Source organism: Seriola aureovittata, chromosome 13, assembly GCF_021018895.1.
Source record: "Seriola aureovittata isolate HTS-2021-v1 ecotype China chromosome 13, ASM2101889v1, whole genome shotgun sequence".
Classification (NCBI taxonomy): domain Eukaryota; kingdom Metazoa; phylum Chordata; class Actinopteri; order Carangiformes; family Carangidae; genus Seriola; species Seriola aureovittata.
This window is the reverse complement of record NC_079376.1, coordinates 18765198-18790151: the sequence shown is the minus strand read 5'-3', so window position 1 is coordinate 18790151 and position 24954 is coordinate 18765198. Positions and strand designations below refer to the sequence as shown.

Here is a 24954-nt window from a genome sequence, read left to right as displayed (position 1 = left end):
CCGCTTTGGATACGCCGTGTTGTCTCTGAGCGTACAGTATGTCAGTGTGTGTGTGTGTGTGTGTACAAGAGCCACAGCAGCCCATCATCCTGTAATTACCAACCGTGTGATTTGTCCCCGTCGAAAGGAACGTGAGCGTTAACCTATTCAGTAACTCACTGACTCTGAGTCAGTTGGCTGAATTAGATTTATATCCCATAAAAGACAGCTGAGTAGCATCGCTGAGAGTGACCGCTTCGCATTCCTATTCATCTCCCTGAGGTCTGCTTCACATTACAAATATCAATCAATCCCAGAAGGCCACAGTGATTCATAAGAACTGCTGTGTGCTGCGATGTAAAGGTGTAACACCCCCGTCTTCTCATGGTTCAGGGTGACACGGGATACTGGCTTTATGGGTCAACACTGGAGTATTTGTAACTATAATGAATGGAAGCAAACTGCCTCAGTCGGTCTCTCTTCCTGACATGATAAACACTTAAGGGAATAGAGTAGTTTGATATTTTGGGAAATGCGCTCTGTACAGTAAAGCACTTATTTCATAGCTGAAATTCAGACACTCAAATATAATAGCAGGAAGTGAATAGCACACCAGGTAACAAATTTGAATGGCACTATTTTAAAACGTAACCAACCTCTTGCATCCTTTACAAATGAGAAGTACTTAAAATATAAAATATTATATAATATAATATAAATGAATCATAAAAATGAATCAGACATGGAGATAAAAAAGCAAATGTCTAAAATAAATACAGTATATTCAGATCAACTGATTTTCTTGATTGACTGATTATGTTCTGGCCTTTCCTATAGAAAATCAGCATGTCAATATTTTCAGGCAGCATTTCAGACGTGTGACAGTTCGCAGAGTTAATAAAATTGAATAAGCCCCTCAGGCATTAAGTGCATCTAAATGAAAATAAAGAGCACATTTTGGGAGTAGATTTCCATGAGATTATGATTCATTTCTGTGCGTACGGTCATATTTTTGCATCAAAATATATATCGAGAGTCAACAGTCTGATTGTTTCTGTCCATTATGCGATTTATGTTGACACAGTTTACACATCAAATGATTTTTATAAGAAGAGAAATGAAAGTGATTGTGTAAACAGTGAGAGAGAAAAATCCATTTCCCACTAATCTGAAGCAAACTGATAGGTTCTCCTTTGCTGCAGGCACTTTGATCACCTGATCTGCACACAATTCACATAGGACTGGAGCCATTAGGTATGTGTGTGTGTTTGTGCGCGTGCGTGCGTGCACCGCATGCAGTAATTAAAGAGAATCTTATTTTGAAACAGCTGAAGCTACTAAACTACAAGTACTAGTCACTAGTAGTTCACTTCATTATATAATGAAACTAAATCATTATTCTCAAATCTTGTAGCTTGTGACCATAATTAAACTGGAGCTGTATTTGGAACATGAAGCATGACAAGTAGCTGACCACAGCCACACACACACACACACACACACACACACACACACGCACGCACACATTTGTTGTACATATAAAGGTGGGGATATTTTGCGGAAAACATTGTGCTAACTTCCCAAAATCTTTCAACTCCAGGAGAGAGTCAGCAGTAGTATGTCATGAGATCCTACTGTGGTCAGTGTTAAGACTTTCATTGTGCTCAGCTATGAATCAGCCTCACCAGTTTCAATCTAAGAGCAGGAGAGAGAGAGAGCGACTGATGAAGCCATCTTACTGTCCAGCTTTGAGCTCTAGCTCTAGAGCTGCTGTTGACCATATTGTTCTGTTTCTGTTTTATTTGCTTTTATTAGAGCTTCTCACACTGCCTTGATATAAGCTTTTGTTGTGTGTGCTAACACACACACATTCCTATTATTCTGTTTTTGCTATATAATACTTTTGTGGCCCAAACAGGATTAATATTTGAACAGTATAACATAATGTGAAGAGCTGTCAAACCTGAGACGGTTCACAGCACCATTGCATGTTGAGGGAACAGCAGACGATGATATGAACAGTGTTACAGCTTTGTATGCTTTGTGATTAAATGTGTTGCACCAGTCTGAGACCTGAGAGTGTTTCAACATACTCTGGCATCATCCTTTTTTGTTTCGTTGTTGTTTGTTATGTTATGTTCACTTGGGTTTTGGGGGAACTTAACCAAGTGCAGAATAAAGAGATTATTCAACAAGTTTTTTGGTGTTAAAATAGTTTTAAATCTCAGTTGACATTAGATAAGTTCATACAGACAGACAGAAGGATAGAATGACAAAAAGGAAATGATAAATCCAGAGTGCAGTACAGAAATATTTAATAGCTTTTCATTGGCACAGTAATAGTTCATTTTGTTCACGACCGGGTTGATGTGGGAGATTTGGTGCGTTCTGTCTTTATCTTTTCATCATTAAAACCTTGTTGTTAGAAATTCATGCATGCAACACTGAACAGGTTTTGAATTTCTGAGAGGAGTGTGTTGAATGTCAAAAAGATAAGCCTGTATTTGTATTATTTATTAAAATCATAAGAAAAACAGAAGGAAAATCCATGTTCAGGCACTCTCTATTTTAAGTTTCGTTGTTTCATACATTGCAAACATTTCACGGCAAGTATCATGAGAATGAAACAGTTACTGACAAGAGTCTACAGCCATGCTGGCTGAACGCTGAACCTAAGCACAGCTCTGCTTTGAGCTAAATGCTAACGTCAGCACACTAACATGCTCACAATGACAAAGCTTACAATGCTTAGAGTGTTAACTAGCTTAGTTTAGCGTGTTAGCATGCTAATATAATTCATTATCACTAAGCACGGGACACCTCAGTATCTCACCTGGTAGAGCATGTGCGGTACACATGCTTGGTCCTAACCGCAACGCCCATGGGTTCGAGTCAGCATGTCATCCTCTCTCTCTCCCTGACTTTCCTGTCTCTCACTATACTTTAAGAATAAAGGCAAAAATGCCCCCAAAAAAACTAAATGAATAGAATGAAAAAAAAGATCACTAAGCACAAAAGACTGATGGGAATGTTATGAGTTTTACAAGTATTATAAAAGTTAAGGGATCATGGTTCGTCATGAAGGTGTCAACCAAATTTCATAACAATCCATCTAATAGTTGTTGAGATATTCCTCGTGCAGCTGATCAACCAACAGATCAATATTGCCATATCTGTTGCAAGCGTGGATACACACAATTCTTAAATCTAATTTTTAAACATTCACATACAATTTTAAATAGAGTATAAACCAAAGTTTTAACTTTCAAAACTTAATTTCAACCGTTGAAATCTCAGTTTTAATTTCATGAGTGGTGTGATTGTTTTTGTCTCGCTGGCTGCATCGATCCCTCCACATCTTACACACTACAGTGTCTGCTGAGCCTTGGGCGGCACCACTGTAACACACTGAGGAATTTGTGTTTCTGTTCTCTGTCATCGATTCCACCGTACATAATGGATTCCGCTGAGCCATTTATTCACACCACTGAATTTGGTTTCCTGCCACACTGTTGGTCGTTTCGGCAACTGGTGGAAATATAATGGAGCTGAACTTCTCATTTGCTTCATATGCAGAAGATAAAAAAAAAAAGCTTTTGTTTCTCTCTCTCTCTCTCTCTGTTTGCAGATAGCTTGTCGCCTCCCGTCAATGTGACCATCAAAGCGCTGAAAGCAAACTCTGCTGTGGTGACATGGGACATCCCAGAGGGAGACTCCGTCATTGGCTTTGCCATCACACAGCAGGTGAGTAACACACAGACTGTACAGACACAACATACACACTGGATATATATGCAAATGTACCACCAGGATAAATTGTGTGTGTGGGGGTGTGTGTGTGTGTGTGTGTGTGTGGGGGGGTGTGTGGGGGTGTGTGTGTGTGTGTAATCTACTCAAACACACACACTAATTAAATTAAGTTGTGGTTGATCACTGGTTGTTTACTGCCATGTCCACTTCTCTTTATTGTGTTGCTCCCTTTCTCTGAGTCAGCATGCATTATGGGTATTATCACAGGACCCTGGATCCTGTCCAACTGCTTGTCTGCTCTCTGGCAACAGCAGGCTATGACAGCTATGTGAAAGGGGAAAAGTGATATTATTCACACACACACACACACACACACACACACACACACACACAAACTCACATATCCTACTTGGTTCACACCCACACTTTAATCACATTAGTTTACGTGGGACAAGCTTCCATCCAGTGATTTTAGGGACACATACTGTACACACTCAGTCACGGGAGCAGGGAGTGGCATGATGCAGGAGGACAGCTGCAGGGTCAGCGTGTGTCACCTGCTCGTAGCGGTAGTGATGTGTGTGCAGAGGAAATTGAAATGCTGAAGGAGTGTGATGTCAGAAGCTCTAAATAACACATTCAGTATTGTTTTGTTTCCAAAAGAAGCAACTTAAGTAAAAGCAGAAATATGCATCTGCCTACACTGTAAATATTGTTCTCTTCTCTGTACTTCTCTTACCTGTTGCATTACTTAACTGCTTTTTTTTTTATCTGTATTTTGACATTTTTAAAAGGAACTGTTTGACATTTTTAGGAGATGCGCTTCTTCGCTCTCGTGCCAAGAGTCACAGAGGATTAATGCTGCACTTGTATCTGTCCTCTAAATATGAAGCTAAAGCCTGGAGACAGCTAGCTTAGCTTTCCCCCTGCTGTCAGTCTTCATGTTACGCTACGTTAATTGACCTCTGTCTCCAGTTTCATATTTAGAGTACAGACATGAGAGTGATATCTATGTTCTCCTTTAACAAGAAAGACAAGAAAGCAAATAATTATATTTCCCAAAATACTGAACTAGTGCTTTAATTGTGAAAGTGAAACTTTTCTACAACATTTTACCTATTTACCTTACCTCCAGTTAGCTCAACAGCCAATCTGACGTGATTTTTAACCCTAACAATTACCCTCTACACAGTGGGTGGTGCCCTTCAACAATTTCACCACTGCCACCTAGGTCAGTCAGTGTACACCTCTGTTAGAGAGAATACGACTGAGGACAAAACATCTGTCCTCCTGCTTTAAATAATGTTCACCAAACTCTCCCAACAGAAGAAAGATGTGCGCATGCTGCGATTCATCCAGGAAGTCAACACCACCACACGCTCCTGTGCATTATGGGACTTGGAGGAAGAGACCGACTACATTGTGCATGTCCAGTCCATCAGCATGTCTGGGACGAGCCCACTGAGCGAACCGCTGCGCTTCCGAACACCGAAGGAGGCCGAGACTCAGGCCTCTAAGAGTAAAGGTAGAGTGGCACAAAGACAAAGCACACGTTCAGAAACATGAACGCTTGCTCAGTCATCCAACAGATCCACACTTATAGGGAAAAAAGTGCACATTTCCTCACTCTGTTTCTGTCCTTTTCAAGACAGTGAGTGCAGAGGGGACTTGGCCTTTTGACAATATCTTGACTGATTTTGTCTAAAGACCAATAAAAATCAATAGACACACAAAGCGTGAAATGAAATTTCACAACAGAGTGCTCCTGAAGCTGACCGCCTCTGACCACAACTCGGGAATAAAACAGCCAAGGGGGGTGTATACTTCATTGTGTATTGACGAACTTCTGTAGGCCTCACCCTGCACGCACCCAGCACAGCCGCACGGTAAACCAAAATGAGGAGAGGCATTTATCACACGCAGGGAGGAGATGGTCAGAGCTGCGAGGGGCAGTGAATCGATGCGCTTTTGGCTGAGGCCCTGCTCCATCTATTCTCTCATTTACACGCATCTCTCATGCGAGCTGGTGCTACACTCCGATACGTCCGAGGGTGTGGAGCCAGAAGGAGTGTGAACTTCTTGGTATGGTGGCGAGTGGGCTGGCAGAGACATGCACACATACAATCATTGCACTGAATATAATCTCCACCACTGAGGCCTAATTAGCACAGGAAGAGGTGTGTGTGTGTGTGTGTGTGTGTGTGTGTGTGTGTGTGTGTGTGTGTGTGTGTGTGTGTGTGTGTGTGTGTGTGTGTGTGTGTGTGTGTGTGTGTGTGTGTTGTTTCTGTGAGGGGAGAAATTTTTCAGAAATCAATAACTGCACAGGATTCATATAAAAAATAGTTTCACGCACACATTGCAGATATGATTCTCTCTCCTGCTGTTTTCAAAAGCCATGAAGACAAAACAGCGGCTCCAGCTCATGGAGAAATAAACATCAGTGCCTCGTAGCTCCAAACACAAACTGAAGCAAACAGAGACACTGACACAGTTTCACTGAGAGGAGTAATTAAATTTTTAGGAGGAATAGTGACGACAGGGAAATTATACAGAAAAAGTTTAGCGTTGATTTCTTGCTGAGAGCTCTATAAGAAGTTTGATACCCCTCTAACTCTCTACTGCTATGTCTATATCTCAAACATGATGCTACTGCTAGCAGCTGGCTAACTTAGCATTGCATAAACACTGGAAACAGGGAAACAGCCTTAAAGCAACTTAAAAAAAATGTAAATTATTTATTTAATCTGTGCAAAATTGAAGTGTAGAAATGATAATCTTCCATTATACAGATGTGCCAGACTTTCTTGGCTGCGGCGAGAAATAGTCCTGTACCTAAACCAGGAAATTGTTGTTTTTACACTCCAGGTTAAATGAATGTAACTAGTGGCTTTAGAGGTGCTGGAGGCAGATTTTGTTACTTTTAGACAGGCCAGCTGTTTCTCTTTGTTTCCCCAAAGGCTCGGCTAAATTAGCTGATTGTTGTCTGTAGCTTCATGAGGTCGTGTACCTGAGAGTGATCCTGATCTTCTTATCTAACGCTCTGCTAATAGGTGTATTTTCCAAACTGACGAAATACTCCTCTTAAAATGAAGAGTGCGGTTGTTGAGTCGAGTGCAGTGGACGCCTCTGTGAATGTTTGTTTGCTCGGTTTATTTGGAAAACTGTTAAAGGAAGCAGCACTCAGCCTCAGTTCACTCAGCCATTCCCCAAAAATGTAAGATTTTCCACATATTGGCAGGCTCTGCACACACACACACACACACACACACACACACACACAAATAGTCACAAATATTGAGTCAAAGTCCCTGTTTGCTGCAAAGCAAAAAAAGAATATATTTCCCTGCTCCAGCACACGTCCTCAACAACAACAGCTTCTCAGTTTAACACAACACCACACATCCTTCTCTGTCTCATTTGTGCTGCTTGCTCAAGGATGTCTGTTTAATTAGCTTAGCTACGTTGAAACAACGAAACCATTTGATGTCAGATGAACAGATGTTTTTCAAGTCAGTCAGTTTGTAATTCACTGTAAAATCTGTATACTTGCGATTGGAGGTGTCAGGTACAGTGTTGGTTCAGTGATTTGTTTTAATCCATCAGGATATGTGGGGGTTGATGCTACAGTTATGCTTCATTTTGTATGATTTGCACATTTTGTTCCTAGCTATAGACAAATAATGGGTAATAACTTACTATTTAATTTCTTCGCCATTTTAGACATTCTATGCTCATCCTGCAAATTGCCGATCAGCAGAAACAACATACATAGTGTTAACTGAGGTGTTCATCTTGTTAAGTTGAACTATTATTATTTCTATGTATACCGTTCATACAAACTCAAACAATGGGAAAGGGAGTGTGTGGTTAGTATAGAACATAGATGGAAAAAATGAGAAAAATAGAGAGAAATGGAGTTTGTCTTTTAGTGCAGATAATTGCACAGAGTAGAGAGTGTGGGAGAGAGAGTCCCTCAGTACAGCTGTTAGTCCTTTGTCTCGATATGACAGGCGAATGTCCCAAGAAGAAAAGGGAGGTTTTCACCATCCTCGCTCATCTGCTCAGCCCCTTCTGTTCTGCCGTATCACGCTGATCTCAGTGGAGAGAGCAAAGGATGAGCACGAACGCTGGATTATTCAACATTTCTTCTCATTTCCTCTCTCACAATAGGTTTAAGCTTCAGGAGATCAAAGGAAGCGAACGAGAGCGATGAAGAAGAAGAAAAAAAAAGCAGCACAACCTGTGCACAAAATAGGAGGAAGAGACAATGAATCAGAGACAGAAAAGGGGGGATGACTGACGGGGGGGTGGGGGTGGGGGGGCTGACAGAGGGGGGGGGTCACAGAGGATGCAGAGAGAAAAAGAAATCCTGACAATTTAATTCTACTGACAAAAGACACAGCAGTGGTTTGTGTGGTTTCACACAGATTGACATGTACACTCCCTGAGCAACCAGGCACACAGACATGGAAAATAAAAAAAAAAGTACTGCAAACAAGACGCATTGGCCTCCTCAGATCTACTAAAGGTAGAGCTTTCTCTCTCTGGTCCTTCTGGAAAATTCTCAAAAACTAGTTTCTCTTTATTGCTGTCACATAGTTGTTTGATATGTATGTCAAACAGGGCTGCAGTGGAGCACTGCTTCCCCAGACAGCTCTGCTACATCCCAAAGGACGAACAACACTCCTGGATTTTATTTCACACTGTGTGGCCACTGAAACAAAAGTAGCTGGATGAAAGACAAAGGACAAATCCTACATAGGTTTGGCACCTTAAAGGAAGAGGTCAACAATTTGGGAAATACACTTAATTGCTTTCTTGACATGATAAAATCGATGTCAGCCACATGTCTGTACATTAATTGAGGAGCTAAGTCAGGACGAGGTCAGCTTTGCTTAGTGTAGAGACTGGAAACAGGGGAAACAGTCGGTCTGGATCTGTAAACACACTGTAACACATGAGGTTATGTCCTCAGTACTTTTCTCTGGGAATATGGGAACCTTAAGTGCAGCAAATATTTTCGTAATTTAAAGATACACATATGGCTTTTCAAATGACAGGAGACTATTTTGACAAAATAGACCATATTTGACCATTTTTAGGTCTGGAAAAGGTAATAAAAACATAAATTAATTATATAATAATGTAAAACTTGGTGGAGAAGAAAAAAAACTTTTAGAGAACAGTTGTTAAACCATGATTTGAGAGAAGCTCTAGGACATAAAACAGTGTTTAAATGAATAAAAACAAATTTCTAAAAACATAAAAGAATAGCTGGCAAAAATTCAACTTGGAAAAATATTAAAATTGAAAGAAAATTTTCAAAAATGATCTGCGGGGGTTCTTGGGCTTACAGCCTCAGTATTTCTGAAATCCTGGCTACTGCCCTGCTGCCTTGTACTTCTTTGCTCGACTCTAGCTACAGCGCAGGTTGCCAAATATGGTCAATTACGGCACATAACTCATCCTAAAATCAGAAATCGTTGTTCCAAGCTGTTGGTAGTTGGGTTCAAGTGTCACTCCAGTGATCGAGCATTGGGCTTTCGTTTAGTTGATTGATTCACACGAGATAAGAACGGTTATAATCAAAGCAACTGTTAGTACATACTGTGGGTCAAGCCCCATACTCAGGAAAACAAAAACAGGCTTTTAACTCCTTGTGTTGAAAGACCTGAACCTTGTGAGAGCTTCAGGTTTGCACTTTAAATGGCTTTTGAAAATCTAATTTTAGATTATAAAAGCGACAAATCGGTGTCAAGTTTTTCACAGCAGAGAGTCTTGCTGAATTGAAGGTAACTTAGAAAAGTAAACGGACCTTGAAAGCTATTAATCCATACAACACGGAGCGTCATCAAGAGTTTGGTCATTGAGCATCAGCGGTGTTACAGCTGACCTGTTTGCGCCAGTGAGGCCAACTGGCAGCAATGTCAGGCGCCTTGGGCTGCTCTGCTTTGATTAGTTAATACCGGGCAACAGAGGCCAATCGATCAGCAGATTGCTTGTTGCTAAAAGCTACTGGAGCGTGGGGTTTCCTGCCACACCGGGCCCTCCAAATGTCACCCACTGCATCTAATAAAAGGAAAGGGGTGCTTTCTCCTCTGCAGTGAACTTTAGCTCGAGCCTCTGACTTCCACAACACCGAGCGGCGCGAGAGAAAGTTACTACGTGTTGTTGCTTTGTTCAATAGAAAGACCGCTGTACGTGCAAGTAACAAGGAAAACACACTGCCCTCTCTTTGAGACCTCTCCTGATGGTCATTCCACTTCAGAGATGATGATGGAGTTGTATTGAGGTCGGTGTGAATTGATCCTGACTGCTGTGATTAACTTTGTTCATCGCTTCATGTCTCTATCACACTCTAATATGAAGGGTTCCCCAATGGCCTTAACTATTCTCTTTATGCCCTGCCTCTCTGTGATCTTTTGACTCCATCAGGCCCTCACACAATTTGGTCCATTAGTGATCAGGCGAAGTACATCCCAGCAGCTAGTCAGTCTTTTGAAAATCGTCACTTCTTATTAGCATCTTCCTTTCTACTGCAACCACACCTGCACTACCGCTCCCCGCCATTACTGTGCTACGCCTGTAATTTAAGGCGTAATGGCAACTGGAGAAGACTAGCTGACAAGTGCCAGTATCCCTTATGCATGTGCAGGATTGACTGTGATCAGACTGGGTAAAAGCACTCGAGTCGTACTACATTTAGAGACTAAGACAAGTGTGAAATAGTAACACCAGCACTTGGTGAGATTCAAGAGCCAAAAGCAAGACAGCAGACAGTGTTCAAGGAAGCTCACGATCTCAAGAGTACGAATACGGACCTTGAACTGCAACTGTCTAAAATAAAAGCAGGAAGTACATCAATGAAGCCCCAAATGTGTGAGCGGTTTAGTTCAGTCGGGTCTGCTGCTGCTCTACAATAACGTGCACAGATAACTTAGGAACCAAAGACGGAGAGAAGAAGCCTATCCTCTCAGGATCAGCGGGAAACGGGTGGTTGATGTAAGAAAAAAAAAAAGTATCACTCTAAGTTGTTTATGTGGAAATGGGGAGCTCAGCTGTGATGCCTTCCATGATGATGAGACTTGGAGAGACCACTCCAGCCTGCTCCCTGTTGCCCTCTACAAAAAACAGTGTGCATAAAGAAAAGTATAAATACTATCTGAAAAAAAATGGAGGAGTCTGAGAGAGACTGAGCAAATATTGAGTGCACAATCGGAGTTAAAGAAATGTCAAGGCCATGCGGTCACGTGAGACATGAGCAGCAGGTGCAGGGACAAAATGAATGATCTAATTAAAAATGACCATGTTGTGGTTTATAAGCTTGTAGATAAAACCGTGAACAGCAATTAAAAGAGTATTACTAAAGTTTGCAGAGATGATAATGTCCCAGTTGTTAATAACCTGTACACAGACCGCACTGTAGACTGCTTCAGGGGCTGCAAAGAAATGATTGGGGAGGGGAGGGCGGCTGATTCTTACATTTACCTTTTTAAAAATGCATAGTTAGTATTTTCTTTGGATCTTCCCTTTTGACAGAAAAAAATGCAACACCGCTGTTGTGTTAAAACAGGAAGTTTGTATTTTGAATGACTTGTGGCAAAGCTAGGTATAACATGCAGATATCAAAAAGGTAAACAACTTCTGGTATCCACTTCTTCTTTTAATGGTAATTAAGGGACTGTATGACAGTTATTAGAGTATTATAATTAGGTTTAAATTAGATTGCACCATCTCAAATTCTAGATGCATTGCCTCTTTAATCATAAGTGGTGTGTTTTATTGCGGGAAAGGTTTTCCTCTGTGGAAATGGTTGACGTAAAGTTGTTATAGCATGCACAGGCTCCATGTGCTCATTCTGTGATAGAGCAACCTGGTAATTCTTATTTCAAGGGACCTGCACTGCAAAATCACACTGATGCTGACTTGTTTGCCTCCAAGCTCAGTGTGTTTGAAGTGTCGGTCACTGAACTCAGTGAAAACCCTGATTTTATGGAAACACGTTTTGCTGATATGTTGTATAATTAACATTTCAAAGCCCATTAGCTCTTTGTCTTCCAAACGCTGACTCGCCTTAAGACGGACAAACTACAACCACCTCGATGACAAAGCATGTAACAGGCTACAACGATGTAAAAACTAAAGGGAAATTCTCCAAACTTCAAGTCATGAGATCTGAGACAGTGGACAGTAATGCCATGCTGGCATCATCTAGAGAAACATTATTTGAAAAAGTTCATGTTATTTTAGACTGAGATGAAGATCAGTGGTTGGTTAATGGTTAGGCAGTGTTGCTTTGTCTGTGTTATTCAGTTATAAATGTTATATAATAATGGTTCATTTCTCTTTTTTGGTCAATCCTAATTCACTTCCTGTACTACATTTATAAACATGTTGCCTCTTGACTCTCTCAGACGAAGTGACGATGGAGGAAGTGGGCCAGACCACCCAGCTGAGGGCAGGGGAGCTCATCATCATCGTGGTGGTGCTTATCATGTGGGCAGGTGAGGACAGATCTGTTCGATAAGCCAGGATCAGACAGCTTCTGATGCGTTGTTTCTGTTTATAATCTTACTCAAAATAAAAGAAAATCCTGCTGTGGCGTACAGAGGCAGGTGGAGTTATTTGTGAATCCTCTCTGTCTCTCCACCCAGGTGTAATCGCTCTCTTCTGTCGCCAGTATGATATAATCAAAGACAACGAGCCCAACAACAACAAGGACAAAGCCAAAAACTCCTCAGAGTGCAGCACTCCTGAACACCCGACGGGGGGGCTGTTGCGCAGTAAGGTATAACCCACCCCCCTCCTCCTCCTCTCTCCCGGGTGCCTCCCCCTCAGCGGCGCCGGGCAGGTGAATGGTCCCGGCCACTTCTAGACTTTTTTCCACTGACACTTCATGCACACTCATAGTGTCATCTGAACATCAGCTTCAGGCTAACGCTGAACACTGCTTCAACATGCCCACCATTATGTGCATGACTATGCAGCATTCAGCAACAACCAGCACACACAATCAAGTCATCGCTCCTGATAGGCTCTCTTGATCAATGCACAGAGCTCCATACCATCATCGCCAAACCATAGGCAGAAAACAAAAGTCAAAAACAAATCTTTATTCCTTTCACTCTCGCGCTCCCAACATCAATAAAACATCCGAGTACAGAGGCATCCTCATGCTCAATGAAGAAGCTTATTGTATGATTCCTGTGAGTCCTCCACACCTCATACCTGTCATCTTCCTCTTTCCTCCCACAGTTCCCCAAGAACAACAACAACAATAGGATGCCATCTGTCAACATCATTGAGGTGTGACTGCCAGGACGTCTTCTCTTTATCTAAAAGACTTTGTGTTCTCACAAACAAGCGGGCCCCCTTTTAAGCCCATCTGCTTGTCAGGATGAGGCTGGGACTCTGGGCCCCTCGGCAGCACCTACTCTCCTTTGGCACGGAGCCTGGTGCTGAAGCGCAGCCGCGGGACTCCGGGGGTCAGGCGCGACCTGGCCTGTGCTGGTCTGAGAGCAGAGTCAGCAGCGGAGAGACTGTAGCGGGAGTTGAGTGGCTGCACTGTGCTCAATGAACACCGTACCACAGGGCAGCAGAGATTAGGGCCAAATGGCTCCGGCGGTGGAGGGACTGCAGATAAACCAACCCCAGGGACCAAAGCCGATAAACAGAGCCAGAGACCTTTTCACTCTCTCTCCCTCTGTCACCTCTTTTTTCTCGCCGTCTTCAAGTGCGTTATCAACAACCACAAACCTGGACATTTCCCATTACTGGGTGGCACTGAGATACATCCACTTTCTGTACCTTAATCTCATCTTCAACATGTTATTTTCTTCATAACATCCTGTTTTATACTTTAAGAAATACTGTAGATGATTCAACTGTATCACTGTAGTTTTACTTGTTTGATTTTTTTAACAAGGTGCCACCAGAACAGTCCTGTTGTTCTGGTATCGCTTTTTCTTTTTTTTTTTTTGTTTCTTAATTCAGATCCACCCTTCGGGCAGAAACTCTTTGCCGCCCTGTGGGAAATGTTTTCATTCTGTCGAGCTCGTTTTCCCCCCTCAGGGAATCCAGACTCCACCTGGCCAATTTAGGAGCCATTTCTCAGATGTGCTTCGATGACGCCAGAGCAGCTTTAGATGGATCACTCGGCTCAACACCACAGCTCAATCACCCAATATTGTCAGAAAAGGCGAAAATCATTAAGTCATATTGAAAGGCATCTCTCATCTGAAGGCACATACACAGTCAAGTCCAAAACATTTTGGTCACACTTGCTTTTTGATGATCTCTTACTTATTTCATGCTTTTATTATAGATTTCTGAAATGTTACATTCCACGTCCAGGATAAGCCCTTTAGTATTTCCTTGTGTCTTTCTCTTTGAGGGTGATGAATTTCAAAGCATTTCTGAAAAGGAAAAGGAACTGCCATAATGTAGTGCATTCATCTAATTAATGAACTTTTAAAGGGGCTGGACTCTATGGATGTCTACAGAGAAGTGGACTAAAGAGATCCCTTATATCAGCAATAACAGCTCTCAATGGAGTACGGAAGCAAGGACTCAAACTCTGTAGCCTCTTCGTCCAGAACTCGACCTCCCAGCATGCAACGTTCCGACAGATGAACAAACTGAACAACAAATATGAGGGAATTAACCCTGAGCCTTTGAGTTTGCAAGTGATCCCTCTCCTGAACTTTCAGAGCAAAGTATTTCAGCGCTGTTGTAAAAACTTTGGTTTGTGATGGCGAGCATGGAAAAAAAAAAAAAAAAACTTTTTATGGGCCCAATCTTCAACCCTAAGACTTCTTTATGACATCCTGAACAGATGTCACCAAGACCGAAGGGCTTCTCTCAAGACTTTTTTTTCTCAATTCAAAGTCAATATTTGTGTCAAACTCCATGATGAAGAAGCTGAACATAATGATAAGGGATCAACTGTGGCCATACGGTACTGTGCTCTGTATACTGTAGGGGAACTTAGCAAATGGTGTATTTGAGGGCTGATTCAAACTCAGTAGTACTGCCTTAAAAATAATTATATGTTATGATTTAGCTAATAAGATGGAAGGCCTCATATCTCACATTTGTATCATATGCTTTACCTTTCACATAATATTTAAACGTGTGTGCAAAGTAAAAGGAAACATTACAGATTGTTGACGTTTAGACCGAGCTGAGATGGTTGGCTTTTAATGTGTACATACATTTTATATTTCATTCTTGTTTGCTGGTGTCACTTTAGAGAGCCTTTTATTAAAACATGACTAATATGGAAAATGTATAGACTCATACTTTAAGAAAGCACTGCTGCTTGTTAGATATAAGTGATTTTTATGTTAATACACAGCTGTAAAAGTCCTGTTATTATGAGCTTTTTCGTAGCACTCCTCTACTGTTAATGTATTTCTATTACATCATGTCATTGTGCTGTTTATGTGCAATAAGAAAAGACTCTTTGATGAGGGAAATGATTTTTAAAAAAGTGCTGGATCTTAATCATCCAAACGTAATGTTTAACAGCCATTCAGCTGGAAATCTCTATTGACAGGCAGAGTGATAAACACTATTGTTCCATCTCATTTTGCGGTGCACTGGCAATTCACTTATTGTAAACAGACAAATACATGTGTGCACACAAACGTAACAGGTCACAACTCCCATAGTGTGTAGTGGAGAGAGCCAGTAAAGGTGGTTAAGAGTGAGCAGAGAAGGGTACAGTTGAGTGGAGTGGGTAGAATGATGACTAATGCAACGGCAGGCTTTTATCACTCCCTACCTCCCTCTCTCCCTCGTCTTCCACTCTTAATAAGACAGGAAAAGCTCAAGATTGCGCTCCTCCAATAAGCACAGACTCATGTCAGAGCCAAGAGTGGGTTTAAAATGTTTCTGAAAGTCACAGAGTGGTAAAAAGGGAGAAGGAGAGGGGCCTTTCTGACTGATTAACCCAGACGTTTAAGCTGTTGCCAGGACAAACTTGGTGAAGCCTCCAAACAGTGTTCTGCTGCATTACCCAGAGTGATCAGCACTTCACCCACAACTTCTGCGGCTGAAGGCTGAATCCATTTTTTCCCCAGGAGCACTGCACCGGTAGCAGGCTCTCCAATCGATACGCATCCATCCACACAGCAACGGATAATGATGATTGTCTCCCCGGATGATTTCTTTGAACTAGGGCCATGCCTTAAGTTTGCCAGCAATATATTTCTCAACAGCATTCCCTGTAGGCAGTCTTTATTTACTTTCCTCCACCCCAGTCACTTAAATGAGTAAAACCTCAGCTAGAAACATAAGGTTTACTTTCAAAGCTGTCACAGATTTGACTGAATAGTTTAGTGTATCATCATCTTCAGATTATAGTACACTCCCATGTTTACACTGTAAATAATTTATTTCTTATTATTAATTTAAATGTAGGGCTATTGTGAACTTTCACTCGTGTGGCAGGTTGTTGTTCAACTTCACTGTTGAAAGAATACTGTGACATTTTGGGAATTACACTTTTTTTTTTTTTGCAGTTAGATGAGACGATCAATACCACTTTCATATCCATACCATAAATATGAAGCTACAACCAGCAGCTGGCTGGAGCAACACAGCTCATATGAGAGACATATTGATCCTCTCATCAAATTCTTAACAAAAGAAATAAATAAGCACGTTTCCCAAAATGCTGAACTACTCATTTAGGGTTGCAGCTTCTCCATACAATCAATGCGTTTGAGTGAGCTCTCCTGTAGAGAATCCAGCAGCCTCAGTATGATGGTAAACAGCTGTGGAGCATCATTTGTTTTAACACAGAAGTGAGTTTGCCAAGGATAAACAGAAATGGGTCTCACATGTTGTGTGGATCAATGGAAGATATCTGGGTATCTAATTAGAGTGCATATTCCATTACTGCTGGCATTTGCTCAGTCAGCCATACATGGCCTGCTCCTACTGCTAAAGAAACAAATTGATCGTTTGGATTCAAGTTGTTTATTGGTGTGAGGACATCCAGCCACAATGGATGCTTCTGTTCAGAACAGGTTACGTGTACACCTGCAATCCGCAGATGAAAACTCTTTCCTTTAATCACACTCGACTAATGGTGACGACTGTAAGAACTCAACATTCCACTTGAGCCCTGTGGTGACAACCCACTCTAACACACAGAGGACTTACTTTCAGTGTCAGACGCCCAAGGTGTTTTCTCAAGCTACTGTGTGTACCATACAATGCCTGAAAAATACGCTTGGTAGCTGTAATGGACTATTTTGTGATGAGACACCCAGGCAGTAAAGAGACAATTTTTCAAAACAACTTACACAATGTGTATTTTGTATTAGACTAGCAACATGCCCAGAAACTGAAACTCAGTGTTGTAATGGTAGAGAGACGTTGGACTATTTCGTTATGGACATATTGAAATATAGGAATGAGATTGACAAAGAAGCATGGTTTAGAAAAATGAACTGCTTTATTAGTGCTATCATGTTTATATTCATTGTATGAAGTGTACAGCAGTGATTGCTTAATGAGGGCTAGCATGGTTTAACTATTATGCACAAGGTTACACAACTTCTATTATGAAGAATATGGTGTATGCTTACTTGTGTATGCTTAAATAAAATATTACATATTTTCCACAAAAGCGTTTGATCTTAATTTGGAACAACAGTACTAAGTGGTGACATTCAAAACAGAATATGAGATATTTTAAACCAAAAAGTCAAAGTAATTCTTTTTTTTTTTTTCTTAAAAGAAACAGGTTTACAAAATCCAGGCAGACAGGATTTTTCCTTGGTGAATAATACATATGAACCACAGACTTCACCAGGCTTTACCTGTCAGACTTTTCTCCATAAAAAAAAAAGCAATATTTTTGCAGTTTTACTGTGGAGACATTGACATTTGCCCAAGAAAGACAATCATCCTGCAAAATTCACCCAACATGGTTTCAGGAAAATGCATTTACTGTTGTGTCAGCAACTTGTGTAAGAAAACAACTGAACTGGTAACGGCTTAGATATTAGATTATGTTTATATTTGTCTATGCATCAATGTAGGAGCAGTCTGTTAGACTGTTTAGCTGAGCAGGTGAAATGAGGCTCGGGGATTTTGTAAATGACACGCATGACTTCCATCTCTAGGAGTCTTTTGTTTGCAGTCTGTTTAGACAATACCCTACACAGCTGCAGAGGAACTGTGAGGCATGTCAGATAAACACTCAATTCTCCCTACTACTGAAATGGATCATGACTCTGCTGGGGAAAAGCATAGTTGGAAGGTGTAGAGAGTTGCTGTGGCTGCTCGGCTGCACACGTGCCTTGCAATCTGCACAGCGTGTGTCACAAGGCCTTCACTGACACCTACACACCGCTGCCATCTGGATGGCTGACCAGGGACAGGATGCCCCACTAGCTGTACAGACAGGATTACTTTAACAACCTGAATAATTCAATGGATGGGACCGATGCTGATAAATTCCATGTTCCATTTTTTTGCTCCCTGGGGTCCCCTCTGTCAGCCTGTACCTGTGTGCAACACTCAGATGCTGTGTAGTAGAATAAAGCTGACAAAGATGCAGCATTATTCTCCAACACAACTGTAGTGTACCCTGAACAAGTTGGTCTTTATTACGAGTACTTCATCAGCAGCACTGTCTCGCCCCCACACAAATACAGCCCTGCTCTGACTCTGGGGACCGAGTTCTCAACTCAGCGCCTACAACACTTAGACTTTCCTTACAAGGTTACAGGTTTAATGAGACCACAGTGCAGAGAACCCTCCAATCAGCTAAGGGCACAATGGTCACTGCTGCTCCACAATTCAAGGGTTAACACAAATCATTAAGAGCATTTTTGAATTTAACCTCTAGCGGTAGTGTTAGAGTTATTGGCAATGTTTTGAAATATCCAATGAGATTTCTGCTGACACCTCAAAAAACAAGGTACAGAGGAATTCTGTTTGTGGTGCTTATTTTTGTACTTAAATACACTTTTAAAACAGGCATAGTTTCAAACCTAGTAAAATGGCTAGTAATGTAATATGCTTCAAACACTTAAGTGCTTGTTCAGTAGAAAAATTTTCAGAAAGTCAAAACACTTAAAAACATGCATAGATTTTCACACAAAAGGACATGCATAATTGAGAGAAAAAAAACAAACAGACAACACTCAAAATGACAACCCAAAAATACACACCACATATTAAATTAACAAAGAAAAGCAGTGCCATTTTTTGTACCTATTATAACATTATAACTCTTATTTATATTTATATATATATATATATATATATATATATATATATATATATATATATATATATATATATATATATATATACACACACACACACAAACACACACACACACACACATACATATGTATAAGTATTAGGACTCAGCCAATCAGTTTAATTCTTTCAAGGTTAAGTGCAAGTTCAAATTTAAGGAAATGGACTCCTCTCAAAAATCTTTGGGACCTGTGCAAATCGTTTATGGGCTGTACAGTTCTTTGCCTGCCATTCATCCAGAGAGATTGTCGGAGTGATATTGCCCCATCGTCTCTGATAATTCCTGAAAATAAGCACAGATGCTGAGCCACATGTTTTACATTGCTTGAAACAGGTATGTCCTCAGACTGTTTTAAATCCACACTTCTTCATAACTATAAAGAACCAAATGACATGATGATGTACCTTTTTGTAAGGTCCGATGGATGCTGCCACTGTCTCTCTCTGAGGTTGGCGCTCTGGTCCGCCACATGGGTCATCAGGTTTAACAGCTCAGACATGACATCTTGAGAAAACATAAAATGTGTTCTTTTGAAAAAACAGATTTAAAAGATAAACATTTTTATTTACTCTGATGGACAACAAAATGTAGTGAAGGATGGAGGTACAAGTGAAATACCCTTCAAAAATCACAATAATGTTAGAAAACAAACAAAATGCCATTCACATTCAAAGTGATAGACTTTAGGCGACATCATCCAGCCCTACACTCATATTCTCAAATTAGTGGAGAATCAAAGTACAGCATACTGCAAGCAATGCCATTAAAGGCTTTCTCAGTGTTATTCTCTAAGGTTGCTGGTAAAGCTCAGGTTCATACCTTTGGCTGTTCCTGGTTTCTCAGTCATGTGTCTGGTGACAGCATGAACATAACTCCTTCTTCCATGTTCCCAGTCCACCTTTGTGTCAAACATCGTCGGCCTGAAAAAAAAAAAAAAAAAGACAATATCTTAACTGAGGTCAACCATACAAAGACATGCTTCATGCTTTAGACAGCAAGATATGAGTACAGGAAAGCAAAATCATGATCGATTAATATGATATGATATCAACCCTATAGCCACTTTGACACAAAAAGGCAGACTGGTAAAAATATGAGACTATTATCAAGGATAGACACAGTTGCCATTACAACCACTAAACCAATGCCAAAACTCCCACATTGTGTCTTGGCATTCTTCTGTACTTACACTTGCTATTTGGGGTGCATAAGTGTGCTCACACCGAAAATTATGGCAACATGCAGTGCACTGCAAGTACCAGGATGTTGTACTCAAAACAAACAAAAATGTTGTGTAGAACACTGGACACTTCTCACCCTCAACGGTCGCTGTGTAAATTTTATTAAAACTTAAAGATAGGCATTATTGAGGGATATCACTTTGAGTGACAGGTGGGTGAGTGTATGCTTGCCACACCAGCATGCACCAAAGTCTCGGTTCTACACACACTTCACCTCTTTGCAAATTTTTGGATTGACCAGGAGTTAGGTTAGGTACAGCTCAATCTGAGCTTCAAACCTACTTTTTGGAAACCTATGGGTGGCGTCAGAGGCTACGTCCATCTCTAAATACAGTCTATAGACAACACCACCCTGCCTAAATTCACACACTTCCATTCAGCACATAGTGTGCTACATGCAAGTGTTCTAAGGGAAGGATCCGAATTTAGACAGTGTACCACATTGTGTTTGATGTGGTCATATTGCTCCCCTTAGTGGTGAAGCAACTGTAGTACCTTTGACTCCTGCGGACACATTCAACACTCTGGGAAACTCTCTCATACGGTTTTAGCCTGGTAGGTTTAGCCTTCTGATCTGGCAGAGCAAATGCCCCTGGTTTACTGGTGGTGTGCTGGTTGGGAACCATCACAACTGATTTCACCTTGAAAAAGCAGAGAGCATGGGTGTGAACATACAGTACACACACTATATACTGTTGAAAATGAGCTTGGTAAATAAACATAACTACATGTAGGTAGGACCACATCATCAGTACCTGATGAGGCAGTACAGCTGAGACAACTTACCCGTACTTGGAGAGGTAAGGTGGTTTCATAACTGGAGTCTAAAGTGGCTTCCTCCCCACCGTGTGTGGTGTGACACACATCGATAGGCTCCATCACATCTGCGCGCACCTCCTCTGTCACCTGTCTACTTTTCTCACTATCAGCATTTAACTTCACTGCGACGCTGTGGCACAACGATGATTCAAATATCGGGGGTCCGATCTTCCACATATCGTCAACATCACCATCTAAGGAATCTGAGTTCACAGACTCCAGTGGTCCACTAACAATTGGAGACAAATCACTCTCTGGGAAAGAATTGTGCTGTTCACACAGCATAGCTTGTTCAGATGAACTTTCAGGATGGTATTCATCCTGTGGCCCCTCAACCTCACCTATCCTGTGCAGGGAGCTAAAGGCAGCTGTGGACAGCTGACGGGGGCTCTTCCCTGTTTTAGGGTCCTTAATATAGGACATGGAGAAATAACCCTTGTCTGCTTCCTCATCTTTTGCATTTAGATGCATCTCTTTCTTCAGCCCCGCTCGTTCTTCGTCCACTTGCCCATCTCGTCTTTCCAATTCTCGTCCATGTGCCACAGTGGAAATTAAGACTGGGTTATTTTGAAATAGGCTGCTACTCTTGCAGCTCTTTACATTTTTAGAAAATCCTCCAGCAGAATGAGTGCCAACAGGATTGAGACACAACATGTCGTCAACGTCACCGTCAAAAGCAGGTGCCAGATTTAAGACCACCTCCTCATGCTTAAAACTGCGTGGCTTGGTCCCCTTATAACCCTTTGGCTCTGTTGAGGTCCCACAACCCACATGTTCAGAGCATAGCTTAGAGTTCACAGTTTCTTTTATTTCACTCCTAAGAGCATCTGTCTTCTCTATTGATGCAGAGATGCCTGAGTCCGGTCTTCCAGGGGGGCTGTAGTCATCCACGAAGCACCCAAGGTCTGGGGACAAAGCCTCTGGACTAAAGGACCTTTTGGCTGGAGACTCATAACCATCATCGGGACTGGAATGTTCTAATTTCCTTTTTTTCACACAGTTGTTCACTACTTCAATTTTAAAGTTTATAAATGGATTTGAAAACTTTCTTGGCTCATCCAGACTGGCTTTTTGGTCACCTGTGATCATCTTTGAATACACAGAAAGAGGTTTCAAGTGTTCACATTCAGACGGATTGAGCCTTATGAAAATGGTGCTCTTTGAGCGTGCCTTTTCATCCATGTCTGTTGAAAAACAAAAACACACAAATCAGATCAGTTAAATACCCCCAGTAAGATCTTAATTGAGCAAAAATAAAAATCAATAAGTAATCTAACTGAATTAAAGTAAAATAAATACTCTGTATGCATAAATATTTTTACTTTATCAACAGAAAATACTCAAGTATATCAAGAAAAGTAAAAAATATTTGTGCTCATTAGATCCTCCATATGATACAAAAAGTTTCAACACTAATAAATGAACCCAAGTTTTAAAGATAACTTTTGCTGCAACTCCCTTTGGACTGAATGGGCCATGTCCACAAATTCTTTCTCTACATTTCTCATAGATCCACCCAAGAAAAAACGTCTGTAGTGTGGCAACACTTAGGCCTATCTTATTGGGAGAAATAAGGTTTATGTGCATAGAATGAGTTATCTTGACAACAGTCTCACAGCAGACACCACTGTGGAGGTGCAGGATTACTTCACAGAACTCAGTACTGGACGGCTTGAGGACCCGTTAAAATATTACGAAAGCCATAAAGTGATTTATCCCTGCCTTTACAAGCTGGCAATGGGGTATTTCTGTACCCCACCTATTGGCTATGTTTGCACAAATCTGCACTGATTCCTTAGAGAAGTAAACCTAACACCGAGTAAGTCAGAGATGACCTCATCACTCACTTGCTGGTTTAAATTCAATTCAAAGATAAACAGTGCAAGTCATTTTCCCCGAACACACAAAATGTCGGGATGATTTAAATGAAACTAAATGGGGCAACTAAAAGGCGCAGTACTCAAAACTACAATGTCTTGGGTTTAAAAACGTAAGTAATTGGTAGCATAGCCTATAAATGTCCCATGTGCATACAAAACAAAACATTAGCTAGGTTATATCACAACACAGTTAGGCTTTTCCCCGCTAAATTTTAAACGTGTCGTCATAATTTTCTAGAAAGAAGCTAAAAGTTTAAGATTAACCAACATGTCAGCAGTTTACTTATGGTTAGTATTTAATTAGGTCCTTCGCCCAAACATTTAATACGCTTGGTGATTAAAAAATTAATAAAAAAAAAAAAAAAGACTTGGAGGAGTTGGTAATTTGTCAACTTATCTTATCAATACATTAGCTACTGTTTAAACGTAAACATTACCAACATTCAGCTAAACAACCGTAGGGAACAAGGTGATTTTCAGCGGTAGAAAAACTCGGCGGGCACTCGCGTTAGCAATGCAGGCTTTAGCTAATGTTAGCTAGCTAACTCCATTAAAGCTGCCGATAATTTAAATTTAAGTCACCTGTAAGCTGTAACTTGAGCTAAGGTCATGTCAGCCATCAGATTTAATATCAAGGCTCTGCCAGAATGTAACGGCACTGAATTAAACTCACCTCCTTAGGCTAGTCACCACAGTAAAAAAAAATAAGTTACCTGCTGGTCCTCACACTAGCTCCGGTCTGTCAGCCACGCGCACAGGTGCATGACACAACACTGTGCACAGGGAAGTAACGTGGGGCGGGGCCGATGTTCCATTTCTACCTTCTATTGTTGTCAACATTTCATTTACAATATCAGCTGCAATATGAAATCTCAAAAATCTGACGTGACCAAGAGAGAGGGGATCGTTGAAAGCTCACCGAAAAAAATGTCTCACTGTAGAAGTTTGACAATTAATTTTCTCTATTCTGTTATTAAGACAAAACCTAAACCAATACGATAAAACAAAAATGGTTTGTGTATATCATTATCACACGGGGTTTACTGTAGCAACCTGAATTAGTTTCTGCTATACAAAAACTTTTTCAAAAAACATTTTACATCATATTTTACAATGTCACTATAAATAATATGGTTCTTGGATACAATGGATGCAATGAGTATATGATTTACCCCTAGTGAGCAAAACATACACACTGTATTATACTGTATTATTAAGTTCATCGTCTGCATTTCATTGCATATTACTTACTTTACCTGGATATTAATGTATTTTGTTCAAAAAAGGAAAAAGAAATTAGCTTGATCCTGATATTGATGTACAAATCATGAGCAGTTCTAGTGTCAATTTTACATTAATTAATATCAGGAACTACTGAAAAAATAACCTTAAAAGATCAAAACATTTGAAATATGAATATGAGTTTGATAAGGGATCATATACCCAGCTCATTAAGGCAAACAGTAACAGCACAACAACAGCAACACTTGGAACATTAAGTGTTAAACTATGATTTTATTTGATATTACAGACAAGGAAGAAGTACTTTTGTAGACACAATTCTACTTTAATTTCAGTGGTCTGATCTGTAATAACCAATATGTGTCAGCACTGCCCACTACAGTTCTTTGACACAATTGCAATGTGTAATTGATTGACCACTGCTGAGCTTCACATACATCATTCATTAATTCTCCTTACTTTAAGAAAGACCAGGCTCTGTCACTTTATGATCACCAGTATAAACAAAAGTAAACAAAAGCCAAACATCTCCTTTGATGAATGGCAAGCCAAAAGCTGTACAGGCTCCTTTATTTTGTTGTCTCATTTCTGGTTATGAAGGGCATGTCATTATTACCCTCCCTTAAAGATCATTACATTCAGAAATTGGCAACATCCCTCTGACCTAACACACAGGTACATTATTGTCATTGTACACAACTCTGAAGCACTTTGCCAAGGTCCCAATATTTTTGGCTGGACTACAACAGCGAAGCTA

The 24954-nt window shown here is 40.7% G+C and overlaps 2 protein-coding genes across 3 annotated transcripts in view; one reads left to right on the top strand and one right to left on the bottom strand.

Annotated features, from left to right (window-relative positions):
- The window catches only part of fndc5a (fibronectin type III domain containing 5a), a 33701-nt gene extending 14673 nt beyond the window's left edge, over positions 1–19028 (top strand). The window contains exons 2-6 of one of the 2 annotated variants that reach the window (XR_008829425.1): positions 3608–3723; positions 5056–5254; positions 12144–12233; positions 12384–12580; positions 12985–19028. Coding sequence is in view for 1 of the 2 variants with exons in the window: in XM_056394209.1 (XP_056250184.1) it covers positions 3608–3723; positions 5056–5254; positions 12144–12233; positions 12384–12517; positions 12985–13041 (596 nt within the window). In the remaining variant the exon portion in view is untranslated. The remainder of the gene's footprint in view (positions 1–3607; positions 3724–5055; positions 5255–12143; positions 12234–12383; positions 12581–12984) is intronic. The other variant, XM_056394209.1, reaches the window with a different exon arrangement.
- Positions 19029–19042: 14 nt separating this feature from the next.
- Positions 19043–23863, bottom strand: LOC130180585 (uncharacterized). Its single transcript, XM_056394207.1, has 6 exons — positions 23669–23863; positions 21043–22259; positions 20752–20897; positions 19835–19935; positions 19420–19519; positions 19043–19297 (listed from the first exon to the last, which is right to left on the bottom strand). Exons 2-6 carry the CDS (start codon positions 22255–22257, stop codon positions 19168–19170), a joined length of 1692 nt encoding a protein of 563 aa, XP_056250182.1. The 5' UTR covers positions 22258–22259; positions 23669–23863; the 3' UTR covers positions 19043–19167.
- Between the last annotated feature and the right edge of the window lie 1091 nt (positions 23864–24954).